Source organism: Phyllobates terribilis, unplaced genomic scaffold, assembly GCF_046119375.1.
Source record: "Phyllobates terribilis strain yellow unplaced genomic scaffold, ASM4611937v1 Scaffold_1__5_contigs__length_1240528914, whole genome shotgun sequence".
Classification (NCBI taxonomy): Eukaryota; Metazoa; Chordata; class Amphibia; order Anura; family Dendrobatidae; genus Phyllobates; species Phyllobates terribilis.
In genome coordinates this window covers 311,014,624-311,028,828 of record NW_027362761.1, presented here as the reverse complement: position 1 = coordinate 311,028,828, position 14,205 = coordinate 311,014,624, and the positions used below count along the sequence as shown (strand labels likewise).

Below are 14,205 nucleotides of genomic sequence, written 5' to 3'. Positions count from 1 at the left end.
TGTTCTTATTTTGAGGCTGTTGCTTCTTTCCTACACAGCAGAGAGTGAGTTAAAGGGTGGTATAGTCCATTATCTGGATGATTTTTTATTTGTAGGCCCACCAGATTATTCAGTTTGTAGGTTATGATTAGACAAGTTTAGGCACATTGCATCAGTGTTTGGTTTTCCTTTAGCTGCTGAGAAAACTTTTCCCTTCGTGTTTTTTGCAGTTTTTAGGCATTGATTTCGACACTATCAGTTTGGAAGTTAGGCATCCACTTCAAAAAGTTGACAATATTATTAATATCATAGTTTGCCTCTTACGGTATAAAAAAAGCTGTTTAAAAAGACTGGCAGTCCTTGCTGGACAATCTGGCTTTTGCCCTCAGGATTATCCCTATAGGTAAGGTTTTTTCAAAACGTTTGTATTTAGCAACAAAAGCCCTTTCTTCACCAAGGTCTAACATCAGACTGTCTAAAGGTTTGAAAGAGGATTTATGCATGTGGTTCTCGTTTTTTCGCAGCATTATTCAGCCCCCAATACATCTTTGTCGTTTTTTACGGACGCTTCAAAATCACACGGTTTTGGTTGTTTTTGGTCGGGGCACTGGTGTGCAGAAGCTTGGCCCCTGGCATGGCAACAAATAGCTATTTCAAGTAATAGTATTTTTTTAGAGCTTTTCCCGGTTGTTGTGGCGGTAGTCATCTGGGGTAGCGCTTTTGAAAACAAGAGGATCTGCATCCAGTCAGGAAGTAAAGGTGTGGTGTTTGCGATCAATTGCCTAAGCTCAAAGAACACCATGGTGGTGAATTTGCTCAGACACTTTGTGTTAGTTTGTCTGGAGTTTAATAATTGGATAAAAGCACAATTTGTGTCAAAAATTGACAATGCCTTGGCTGACTCTCTGTCCCGTTTTTGATTACGTAATTTTCAGGTTGGCGCCAGGAGCCAATCGACTGGGAACTCCCTGCCCCAGACATTTATGGGACCGGATCTTGGCTTAGATTTTCGTTTCATAAGGCTATGTGCCCACAATGCAGAAATGCTGCATATTTTTCCGCTTCTCCCTGGCAGGAAAACGCATGCGGATTTTACATGTGTTTTTCCTGCCTCGTAGAAGTGTTTGTCAAACATTTTTGCATGCATTTCAGCATGCGGGTTATCAAGCGCTTTTCCAAGCGATTTTAGCATCACTTGGAAAAGTGCTTGACAACTTGGTCACACTATATAAATCCATGCAACCGGCATGGATTTATATAGTGTGACCAAGTAATAGTTTAAAAAAAAAAGAATAAGAATGGTGAAAAATAAAAGATAAAGATTATACTTACCTTCCGATGTCTCCCGGTATTTTCTCCGCTCCATCTGGTCTGTTGTATGGCTCGCGGTGGTGTGAGGACCTGCGATGACTTCATTGAGTCATGTGACAGGTCACGCGACCGCCGACGTCAGCGGTCGCGTGACCTGTCACATGACTAAATGACGTCATGGCAGGTCCTCACACCACCGCGAGCCATACAACAGACCAGACGGAGCGGAGAAAACACCGGGGGCCATCGGAAGGTAAGTATAATCTTTATTTTTTATTTTAAATTTTTTTTTTTAACAGTTTCTATGGTACCCGAGTCTGGATGAGAGTCTCCTCTTCTCCAGACCTGGGTACCATCCACACATAGAATCGCATATTATCCGTATGTGCAAATGTGCTGACATGGATAATAAGCATTTCAATGCACGTCAATGCCGGCAATTACGCTGCGTGTCCGCAAAATTAATGTAAATGCCGCATATTTTTCCGCAATGATAATCCGCAGCGGAAATTTCCGCAGCATGTGCACAGCACATGTGGATTATCATTGGGGCCATGGGGCACGTATTACCAAGCATTTTTAAGCGTTCTCGCTGCGGAAATTGCGTGGCAAAAACGCTTGAAAAACTCATAGTGGGCACGCAGCCTAAGCTGATCTATGTGTAATAGAACTTGGATGGATTACAAGTCATGGCAAAGATGGATCGATTTCTGTCATAGTTTAAACGTCAATGTTTTTTGTTCAGATCTAAGGCAGGCTTACGCTTTTGTTTCTTTTCTTATTGATTTAGATTATTCTCACTATTCAGTGTCGCACGGTGTAGCATTTTTTCAAAAATTGAGCTAAGGCCGATAAACAGCTTCTTTCAGATAAAACAGATGTTAAAAGGTCTGAAGAGATCGTCTTTTTCTAACGACAGTAGGAGTCTCATAACAATGGATCTATTATCAAAATTGATTTCTGTGTTGGGTCAAGTCTGTTTTTCTGCGTTTGAAGTAGTTTTGTTTAAGGCTATTTTTTTGCTTACTTTTTTTGCCGCTCTACGCATTGGGGAGGTAGTTTCAGAGAATAAATTTTCGTCCTCGGGTATATTCTTGGATAATGGGGTCTTGGCTTATCGGGGTTTTAGTTTATTGATTAGGCATTCTAAAACCGACCAGACTGGTAAGGGTGTTTGGTTGTGGTTATCGGCCATAAATAATGAACTTTGCCCCTTTAAAGGGCTCCTGGATTTCTTGGCTAATAGACCTGATACGGGGGGCCCTTTATTTATGCATTTGGATAGATTGCTAGTTACTAAGTTTCATTTTAATCACATTTTGAAAAAGTCACTGTCTGTTTTGAAAATGTTGCAGTTTAATTTTTCCTCTCATTTATAATTGGTGCGGCCACGGAGGCCATGATATTTGGTTTGGATATTGATTCTATTAAATGTTTAGGCCGATGGGAATCGGATAGATATAGCATTTATGTTAGACCGTACTTAATTTTGGGGTTTGAGATGGGTTGACCTCATGGGTGAGTTATGGCAGGCTAAAAGCTGCTTACCATTTCCTGATTTAATTATTTTACATGCTGGTGGTAATGATATCGGTCGTTCAAATACATGAGGATTAATTCAGGATATGAAGAATGTGATTTTTTACTGTTATTCGTTATTCCCATCTGTTTGTATTGTTTTCTCTGAAATTATTCCTAGGTTGTTATGGTCAAATGCTGAATATAAGTTCATGGATAAAATGGGCAAGAGTGAACAGGTTAATGTGTAAATTTATGCTCTCCTTGAATAGCTTTTCTTACTGTCATGTGGATCTGGAAGGTTTCATTTCGGGTCTGTATAGATGTGATGCGATTCATCTCTCTGACATCGGTTTGGATATACAGTGGGGGAAAAAAGTATTTAGTCAGCCACCAATTGTGCAAAAAATAAATCCTTTTACGTAGAGAAGCTTTTTGGATTTACACCTTGGGAACTTTATATCTAAATGGCTTGAATCGAGAGTATGATGTTAGTGGTATTATGTGATTGGGATAGTAAGTAATACATACACCCTATCTTCTTTTCAGACATCACATATGCGATGAATTCTTGAAAAAACAGCATGAGAACAAATAGATTATTTATTGTACTTACTATTTTTTGCTGTAATGGAATCTGGAGAACAGAGATGAGAGGAGATGCAAGATAGATGGCTTCCTTATGTATTTTCGGTAATTCCCGGAGTAACGGATGGACATTAAATCATATTGTCACTTTGAACGAGATAAACAGGGTTTAGGGAAGGGGATAGAAGATGACAGAGGATAAGTGCAGGAGCCTCTCTGGTCTCGGAGATCACTAGCTGTGCAATGTGAGAATTACTTGGAATGCAGTGATTTCTATATTAGTAGCTGGATGTGAAATCATACCTCTCTGAATGGGATAGACTGAATATAGATAATGGGATATAAAGTAATAAAGGAGCATTATGATAAATCATTCTTACTCTGTGAATTAGGACCTGTGGGAATGCGGTAATATCTACAGGGGATAAATTAGATAGTGATTTGAAATGACTCTGGTGAATTATAGTATTGTGGAGAGGGAAGGAGAAGGTAGATTTAGTAAGTTGATACAGGTTGTTTATAAGGAATTAGTTGAATATATAAATATAATGAGCAGTATTAAAAAAAAAAATAAAAAAAAATAAAAATTCTTAAAATATTAAAAATATTTAAAAATTATAAAATATTAAAAATATTTCATAAAAAGAATACAAAAATATTGAAAAATATAAATTGGAATATTTAAGAAAGTTTTAAAATATATTATATGTATAGGTGGGAATAATTAAATGGAATTCATATTTGGAGATTTATATATTTATATTTGGTTAGGAATTATTTTGATATATAAATTTACTTGTGGATGATGCTTTGGAAATTATGTTTATTATTATTTTTATTATTTTGGTATAGCTTTGTTGTATATATTGTTTGTTGGTCGTCTTTTTTATGTTAATGAGAATTGTGTCATTTCCGTGGATTGGTCTACATATATTTTGACTGAATGCATTTAACCACAATTGAATAAAGCCTTGGACAGGCTGAAACTTTTTTTGAGTTGTGGAATAAACGAATTAACCACTAATACGTGAGTGCCGGGATTTGCTTTTCCTATACCAATTGTGCAGTTCTCCCACTGAAAAAGATGAGATAGGCCTGTGTGCCGAGTGAAATGCCCAATTCCTGAGCTGACTGTGACCTCACGATCTTCCAAAATCCTGGCATTCACTTTACAGCACATTTCCTCTGAAGATGCTTCAACAGGTCACACTGAACAAGGGTCATTTTCATCCCCCTACCTCATTTAAATTGCTTGACCCAAAACTTTAATTGGTAGTAGGAAGGTGCGCCATCACCGTATACAGGAATAATTCTTTCATGGAATTTTTAATCTTCTTGACAGCTTTATTTCCAGACAAAGAAAGCTGTAAATCACTGATAGGACCAACCAGTGGACCGAAAATTCCCAAAAGAGCAGAGGTTTAAATGAGTAAAACATGGGTTAGGCCACGTTCACACCTTCAGTATTTGGTCAGTATTTTACATCAGTATCTGTAAGCCAAAACCAGGAGTGGGTGATAAATACAGAAGTGGTGATGTGTTTCTGTTATACTTTTCCTCTGATTGTTCCACTCCTGGTTTTGGCTTATACAGTTATATGAAAAAGTTTGGGCACCCCTATTAATCTTAAGCTTAATGTTTTCTTAAAATTGGTGTTTTTGCAACAGCTATTTCAGTTTGATATATGTAATAACTGTTGGACACAGTAATGTTTCTGCCTTGAAATGAGGTTTATTGTACTAACAGAAAATGTGCAATCTGCATTCAAACAAAATTTGACAGGTGCATAAGTATGGGCACCCTTATAATTTTCTTGTTTTAAATACTCCTACCTACTTTTTACTGACTTAATAAAGCACTTTTTTTGGTTTTGTAACCTCATTGAGCTTTGAACTTCATAGCCAGGTGTATGCAATTATGAGAAAAGCTACTTAAAGTGGCCACTTGCAAGTTGTTCTCCTGTTTGAATCTCCTCTGAAGAGTGGCATCATGGGCTCCTCAAAACAACTGTCAAATGATCTGAAAACAAAGATTATTCAACATAGTTGTTCAGGGGAAGGATACAAAAAGCTGTCTCAGAGATTTAACCTGTCAGTTTCCACTGTGAGGAACATAGTAAGGAAATGGAAGAACACAGGGACAGTTCTTGTTAAGGCCAGAAGTGGCAGGCCAAGAAAAACATTAGAAAGGCAGAGAAGAAGAATGGTGAGATCAGTCAAGGACAATCCTCAGACCACCTCCAGAGAGCTGCAGCATCAACTTGCTGCAGATGGTGTTACTGTGCATCGGTCAACTATACAATGCACTTTGCACAAGGAGAAGCTGTATGGGAGAGTGATGCGAAAGAAGCCGTTTCTGCAAGCACGCCACAAACAGAGTCGGCTGAGGTATGCAAAAGCACATTTGGAGAAGCCAATTTCTTTTTGGAAGAAGGTCCTGTGGACTGATGAAACCAAGATTGAGTTGTTTGGTCATACAAAAAGGTGTTATGCATGGCGGCAAAAAAACACAGCATTCCAAGAAAAACACTTGCTACCCACAGTAAAATTTGGTGGGGGTTCCATCATGCTTTGGGGCTGTGTGGCCAATGCAGGCACCGGGAATCTTGTTAAAGTTGAGGGACGCATTGATTCCACTCAGTATCAGCAGATTCTTGACAATAATGTTCAAGAATCAGTGATAAAGTTGAAGTTACGCAGGGGATGGATCTTTCAGCAAGACAATGATCCAAAACACCGCTCCAAATCTACTCAGGCATTCATGCAGAGGAACAATTACAATGTTCTGGAATGGCCATCCCAGTCCCCAGACCTGAATATCATTGAACATCTGTGGGATCATTTGAAGAGGGCTGTCCATGCTCGGCGACCATCAAACTTAACTGAACTGGAATTGTTTTGTAAAGAGGAATGGTCAAAAATACCTTCATCCAGGAACTCATTAAAAGCTACAGGAAGCGACTAGAGGCTGTTATTTTTGCAAAAGGAGGATCTACTAAATATTAATGTCACTTTTCTGGTGAGGTGCCCATACTTATGCACCTGTCAAATTTTGTTTGAATGCAGATTGCACATTTTCTGTTAGTACAATAAACCTCATTTCAAGGCAGAAACATTACTGTGTCCAACAGTTATTACATATATCAAAATTTTTCATATAACTGTAAATAGTGATGTAAAATACTGACCAAATACTGAATGTGTGAACGTGGCCTTATACTAAACCTTCTACCACAAAACTATATATCAATCTGCTCAGCTCCTCCTGCTCAATAGCAAGGCGCCTGCAGGTTGGACTGCATTTTCATGGTGACAGGTTCCCTTTGAATACAGATTTAAAGCAGTGCTACCCAACTTTTTGTAAAAGATAAAGAAACCTGTTCCATATCACAATTATGTCATGTAGAATAATAAAGGAAGCTGTGTTTCCTCTTTCTTCATTGCACAACTAGTGTTATGTTAGAGTAAAAGAACAAGTGTTGTCATCTCAGTTGCACACATTCCGGCACTTACATGTTTGGTGGGTTGTGATTTAATGACTAGTGTTCCACCCAGTGTGTCATTGTAAGCTTCCATAGGGGATAATTATATGCCTCTTGGCACAAGCTTTAGTTGCCTCTTAGATACCAAGACAAAAGGATCAACTCTCCGCTCAGCTCTGAACAGTAAGAAACAGTCCTGAAATTTGCACGCTCTTCCAGGACCCTAGAAGAAGTTCCGCCTTAGTTACAGGAGATTTTAGTAATAGAAACACGTCACTGATATTAAACTCTTATCCGTGAAGACTACAACAGTGTGGAAGATGTTTATCACTGTGAAATTCGGAGGTAATGTAAGAGATTTCATTTCATTTGAGCTTTTTCATAAGCGCTGTGTTACTCACTGAGCACAATGCATGCCGATGAAGCAATGTACAGGATGGACTGTGGGGGTTTGAGAAAGAATAAAAGCAAATAACGAGGACAGGAATTTGTAAAGTGAAATTTCTTAAAACTTGTGATAAAGGCTTTCTGCTGAAGCTGGTATTTTGGAGCTTATATTAAGCCATCACAATGTTAGCAATTCAGTCATTAATCATTATTACCTAAAGCGAATCATCCGCTGCCAATCTAGATCAATCTATATAATACAGCCCAGGGGCGGACACAGACTGTAGTGGGCCCCTGTGCAAGAAATTTTGGGGGGCCCCCCCTGCCCTTCATAAGGCAACAAAGTTATGTAAACATAACCCCCCATGTGCATCTCTCACCCCCCCATGTGCAGCTCTCATCCCACCCATGTGCAGCTCTCACCCCCCGTGCATCTCTCATCCCCCCCATGTGCATCTCTCATCCCCCCCCATGTGCATCTCTCATCCCCCCCATGTGCATCTCTCACCCCCCCATGTGCATCTCTCACCCCCCCATGTGCATCTCTCACCCCCCCATGTGCATCTCTCACCCCCCCCATGTGCATCTCTCACCCCCCCATGTGCATCTCTCACCCCCCCCATGTGCATCTCTCACCCCCCCCATGTGCATCTCTCATCCCCCCCGTGCATCTCTGATTCCCCCCACTCCTAGTTAATTAATTGTATTTAAAAAAAATAAAACTTGTTATACTTACCCCCATGCAATCCCTGCAGAATCCTGGCGCTCGTCCACGTCGCTGCCACCAGGTTCTCCTGACGTTCGGCCATGTGACGGCGCCACATACATAGCCATCAGCTTTTGTTTTGGCCAAAAGATTTTTAAAGCCGCCACCACGATAAGGTAGACTCTTCTGGGCGGGCCCTACTCTAACCTATTAAAATTTTCTTAAAATATCCAATACTCTTTTTAGATATATTTTTATTTAGTTTTCTTTAAGGGAATGTGTCATATACATTTTTTTTTTAAATGACCAATAATACCACATACAGGGAATACCGCCACACCATGACCAGACCACATATTACCACAACATAGTGACCGATTAATACCACACAGAAGGGAGAAAAACTGCCACACCATGACCAGACCACATATTACCACTACATTACTAATATTACCACCACATTACTAATATTACCATAAGTGTCATTATACACGGGAGCTCTATACATGGTATGTATAACGTAAGTGTCCAGGTAATCTAGTGATCACCAGTGAAATTATACACAGGAGCTCTGTATATAGTGTCAGTGTACAGGTAGTACAGTGACATTATACACAGGAGCTCTGTATATAGTGTACAGGTAATACAGTGATCATCAGTGACATTATACACAGGAGCTCTGTATATAGTGTCAGTGTACAGGTAATACAGTGATCACCAGTGACATTATACACAGGAGCTCTGTATATAGTGTCAGTGTACAGGTAATACAGTGATCACCAGTGACATTATACACAGGAGCTCTGTATATAGTGTCAGTGTACAGGTAATACAGTGATCACCAGTGACATTATACACAGTGTACATGTAATAGACTGACTCACCGGTGACGTCTCTAGGTGAAGTCCTTCATCTTCGCTTTTCTCCTTCATCCAGCACAGACCGCCATCACGTCTTCCAGCCAGGACTCGTCTGTGCATAAAATAACACAGTTATCTAGAGCACATTCCCCAACTTCTACATTACGCAGCTGAATACAGACGTGCATCCACCATCAATATATGGTTAGTTATTAGGCAACCTACCATTCCAAATATAAATTGTAATCCACCACTGTGCCCCCATTAACTGTAAATAGGCACTTAATATATAATTTAATTAGAACCTCTACTCTTTCCGCCAATTTGTTACCAGTCACACTCCTGCATCCGCAACGCCCTCTACTCTATACTTCCTGCTCCCCGCATTCAATATTTACATGCACCCCCTGCCCCAATTCATTATATCATGTCCGTGCTCTCCCCACCCCATCATCATTTATCATTTACTCTCCCCCACCCCACATTCGTTATGTGCAGCTCATTATCCCCCTACTCCCAATTCCCCCATGTGCAGCTCTCAAACCCCCCCATGTGCAGCTCTCATCCCCCTCCATGTGCCCCTCTCTCACCCCCTCCCCCCCACATGTGCCCCTCTCTCATCCCCCTCCCCCACATGTGCCCCTCTCTCATCCCCCTCCCCCACATGTGCCCCTCTCTCATCCCCCTCCCCCACATGTGCCCTTCTCTCATCCCCCTCCCCCACATGTGCCCCTCTCTCATCCCCCTCCACCACATGTGCACCTCTCTCATCCCCCCCCACATGTGCATCTCCCATCTCCCCCCCACACACATGTGCATCTCCCATCTCCCCCCCACACACATGTGCATCTCCCATCTCCCCCCCCACACACACACATGTGCATCTCCCATCTCCCCCCCCACACACATGTGCATCTCCCATCTCCCCCCCCCACACACACACATGTGCATCTCCCATCTCCCCCCCACACACACATACACAGACACACACACACACACACACACATGTGCATCTCCCATCTCCCCCCCCACACACACACATGTGCATCTCCCATCTCCCCCCCCACACACACACATGTGCATCTCCCATCTCCCCCCCACACACATGTGCATCTCCCATCTCCCCCCCCACACACACATACACAGACACACACACACACACACACACATGTGCATCTCCCATCTCCCCCCCCCACACACATGTGCATCTCCCATCTCCCCCCCCACACACACACATGTGCATCTCCCATCTCCCCCCCACACACATGTGCATCTCCCATCTCCCCCCCCACACACACACATGTGCATCTCCCATCTCCCCCCCCACACACACACATGTGCATCTCCCATCTCCCCCCCCACACACAGACACACACACACACACACACACACACACACACACACACACACACACACACACACACATGTGCTTCTCCCATCTCTCCACTCCTAGTTAATTGTATTTTAAAAAAAATAAAACTTGTTATACTTACCCCCATGCGATCCCTGCAGAATCCTGGCGCTCGTCCAAATCGCTGACAGCAGGTTCTCCTGACTTCCGGCCATGTGACGGCACCGTCACATGACCGGAAGTCAGGGGAATCATGAAGGCGCTGCTGCAACAGCGCAGCTCAGCGCTGAAATGTCCCGGACCCGGCGCATAGCATGGGGCCGGGGGCCCCATGAGGAGAGAGACGCACAAGAGGGGGGCCCCCGAGGGGGCCCCTACCGGCCGGGCCCCATACTGGAGTCAGGGCAGTCATGCCCTGATGGCGGCCCTGCTGGAGGGGCCCCCTCTCCCTCGGGGCCCCCTCTCCCTCGGGGCCCCCGTTCAATGAACCGGCTGCACGGGCGGTAGTTCCGCCCCTGATACAGCCGCTGTTTGCCTTACCACTTACTAACTGTAAGATTTTTTTTTTCAGCTGATCATCAGATTTTATTAAATCCAAACTGCAAATCTATCAATTTAACAGAAAGTTTAAGAGAAAGAAGCCAGTGTGGACCCGAGGGTGAGTAATGTTACTGCATGATTATCAAGGAACTCAAACATCATATATAAATTGGTTCTTCAAGATTAGGGAAAACTGTCTGCTTTATTTTCCAAAAAAGCCCCATATCTCTCTACGGGCTGCTGCACAGGTATTGCTGCTCAGCACCATTCACATAGGTGGTGAGCTGGAGACTGCCCATGGACAGATAAGGCACCATTTCCAGTAACAGCTGACTCCTTTTTCTTCATGGACAACCATTCTCATCTCAAAGGTCTTAAAGTGTTAAAACAGAAGATAATTATTTCTCTGCTCACTTTCTTAAAAGTAGATTTTTTGAAGACAGTTCATACAGCATTATGGTTTGTCGACAGTGCAGAGAAACATGTACTGTATACTAGTTCTAAAAAGCAACAAACGCAGTTCCAGCACTCATCTTCTAGGTTAAAAACCTTTGATTCTGTATTACATGATATTAAAATCTAACTTGATAAATTGCGAACAATCCAAGTTCAAAAAAATATAGCCTTATAAGACTATGCATTTTAAACGTATGATATTAAAAGGATCTTAGTCATGGAATTAAAATGCTGTGACTAATAACTTTTTATCAAAGGTTGGAAACGAGTAGGTTTATATGGCTCAATTCTTTTTTAGCATTAAAAAAAGTGATGGAACTTCGTCTGTTGCTTTCTAGAACTTGTTTAACGTGTCTCTAAATTAAAGCATGTTTGCAAATCTATTTTTAATTATGTCCTATATTGGGAATATGCTTACAACAAAATAAGAAAAAAAAGGGGGGGGGGGACAAGTAAGTATGAAAAGCACCTGGGGCAAAAATTTAATTTTTGCACCACCTCCTGTATATAGCTTAAGCCACTTGAGCGACCGCTCTTATGCAATTTGCATACAGGGGGGGGGGCCATTTATATGGATACACCTAAATTAAATGGGAATGGTTGGTGATATCAACTTCCTGTTTATGGCACGTTAGTATATGGGAGGGGGAAAAATTTTCCAGATGGGTGGTGACCATGGCGGCCATTTTGAAGTCGGCCATTTTGGATCCAACTTTATTTTTTTCAATGGGAAGAGGGTCATATGACACATCAAACTTATTGAGAATTTCATAAGAAAAACAATGGTATACTTGGTTTTAACGTAAATTTATTCTTTCATGAGTTTTTTACAAGTTTATCACCACTTATAAAATGTGTTCAAAGTGCTGCCCATTGTGTTGGATTGTCAATGCAACCGTCTTCTCCCACTCTTGACACACTGATAGCAACACCGCAGAAGAAATGCTAGCACAGGCTTCCAGTATCCGTTGTTTCAGCTGCTCTTCATAACACTCTTAATGGTCAGTGAAATAAAGAGAACCAGGAAGAGAAGCTAGTGACCATAAGTATGAAAATTGCATGAGTGGTCATGTGATGAAAGCTAGAACTGGCGAGCAGAACCTAATGCTGGCGTATATTACACGCTGTTAGGATTGGAATGTGCACAGCACATTATCAGGACTCTCCTGTGCAGACAATAAGAGTGGGCCGTCCTGTGACCGCAAGTATGCGATTTCCATACTTCCAATCACATTCCGACTACACGTGTCCGGCCTACTACTACTGTGTTTTCTCTTTTTAAACCTTAATGACAACCAAAAACATCCAAATGACCCTGATCAAAAGTTCACATACCCTGGTGATTTTGGCCTGATAACATGCACAGAATTTGACACAAATGGGTTTGAATGGCTACTAAAGGTAACATCCTCACCTGTGACCTGCTTGCTTGTAATCAGTGTGTGTGCATAAAAGCTGAGTGAGTTTCTGGGTTCCAGACAGACTCTTGCATCTTTCATCCAGCCACTGACGTTTCTGGATTGTGAGTCATGGGAAAAGCAAAAGAATTGTCAACGGATCTAAGGGAAAAGGTAGTTGAACTGTATAACACAGGAAAGGGATACGAAAAGATATCCGAGGAATTGATAATGTCAGTCAGCAGCATTCAAACTGTAATTAACAAATGGAAAATCAGGGGCTGTGTAAAAACCAAACCACGGTCAGGTAGACCAACAACAATTTCGGCCGCAACTGCCACGAAAATTGTTCGGGATGCAAATAAAAACCCACAAATAACATCAGCTGAAATTTAGTACGCTCTGAAAACTAGCGGTGTGGCTGTTTCAAGATGCACAATAAGGAGGCACTTGAAGAAAAATGGGCTGCTTGGTCGAGTCGCCAGAAGAAAGCCATTACTGCGCAAATGCCACAAAGTATCTCGTCTACAATACGCCAAACAGCACAGAGACAAGCCTCAAAACGTCTGGAACAAGGTAACTTGGAGTGATGAGACCAAAATTGAACTTTTTGGCCACAACCATAAACGTTACATTTGGAGAGAGGTCAACAAGACCTATGATGAAAGGAGCACCATTCCTACTGAAAAGCACGGAGGTGGATCACTGATGTTTTGGGGATGTGTGAGCTACAAAGGCACAGGAAACTTAGTGAAAGTTGAAGTAAAGATGAATGCAGCATGTTATCAGAAAATACTGGAGGCAAATCTGCACTCATCAGCCCGGAAGCTGCGCATGGGATGTACTTGGATGTTCCAACATGACAACGATCCAAAACACAAGGCCAAGTCGACCTGTCATTGGCTACAGCAGAACAAAGTGAAGTTTTGGGAGAGGCCATCTCAGTCTCCTGACCTCAATATCATTGAGCCACTCTGGGGGTGATCTCAAGCGCGCAGTTCATGCTAGATAGCCCAGGAATTTACAGGAACTGGAGGCTTTTTGCCAAGAAGAATGGGCAGCTTTACCATTTGAGAAAATAAAGAACCTCATCCACAATTACCACAAAAGACTTCAAAATGTCATTGATGTTAAAGGGGGCTATACACAGTATTAATCACCAGGGTATGTAAACTTTTGATCAGGGTCATTTGGATGTTTTTGGTTGTCATTAAGATTTAAAAAATAGAAAACACAGTAGTTTGACAATAAATGGTTTCACCCAACCAATAACCATGAGTGGAGAAAAAGTTTTTTTGTTATCATTCATATTCTCTAAAACAAGGTCAAGAAAGCAAAAATTCTGCCGGGGTATGTAAACTTTTGAGCACAACTGTATGTTTGCAAATCACTTACTAACGGTTACGTGACCTCCCACTCTCACCGCTGGCATTGGAGAATCCTGATATTGAGCATTGCTCATGTATCATGTAATCTTACAATTTATAGATTTTGTAGGTTTTCAGCCTTCTGGTAGCTGCTTGGATACGCACCGGTACATGGTTTTTATATCAAAACAGCATAAAGTTAACTGTCCATCATAGACTTTACAGATTCAAAACAAAAACAGCCTTTCTCCAGTCCAAGTGAAT

The 14,205-nt window shown here is 41.7% G+C and overlaps 1 protein-coding gene across 2 annotated transcripts in view; it reads left to right on the top strand.

The window, feature by feature from the left end:
• Positions 1-6,896: 6,896 nt before the first annotated feature.
• The window catches only part of CUNH22orf15 (chromosome unknown C22orf15 homolog), a 32,591-nt gene continuing 25,282 nt past the window's right edge, over positions 6,897-14,205 (top strand). Inside the window, exons 1-2 of one of the 2 annotated variants that reach the window (XM_073674685.1) lie at positions 6,897-7,222; positions 10,753-10,839. In XM_073674685.1, the coding sequence (XP_073530786.1) occupies positions 7,198-7,222; positions 10,753-10,839 (112 nt within the window). In that variant the 5' untranslated portion in view covers positions 6,897-7,197. The remainder of the gene's footprint in view (positions 7,223-10,752; positions 10,840-14,205) is intronic. The other variant, XM_073674676.1, reaches the window with a different exon arrangement.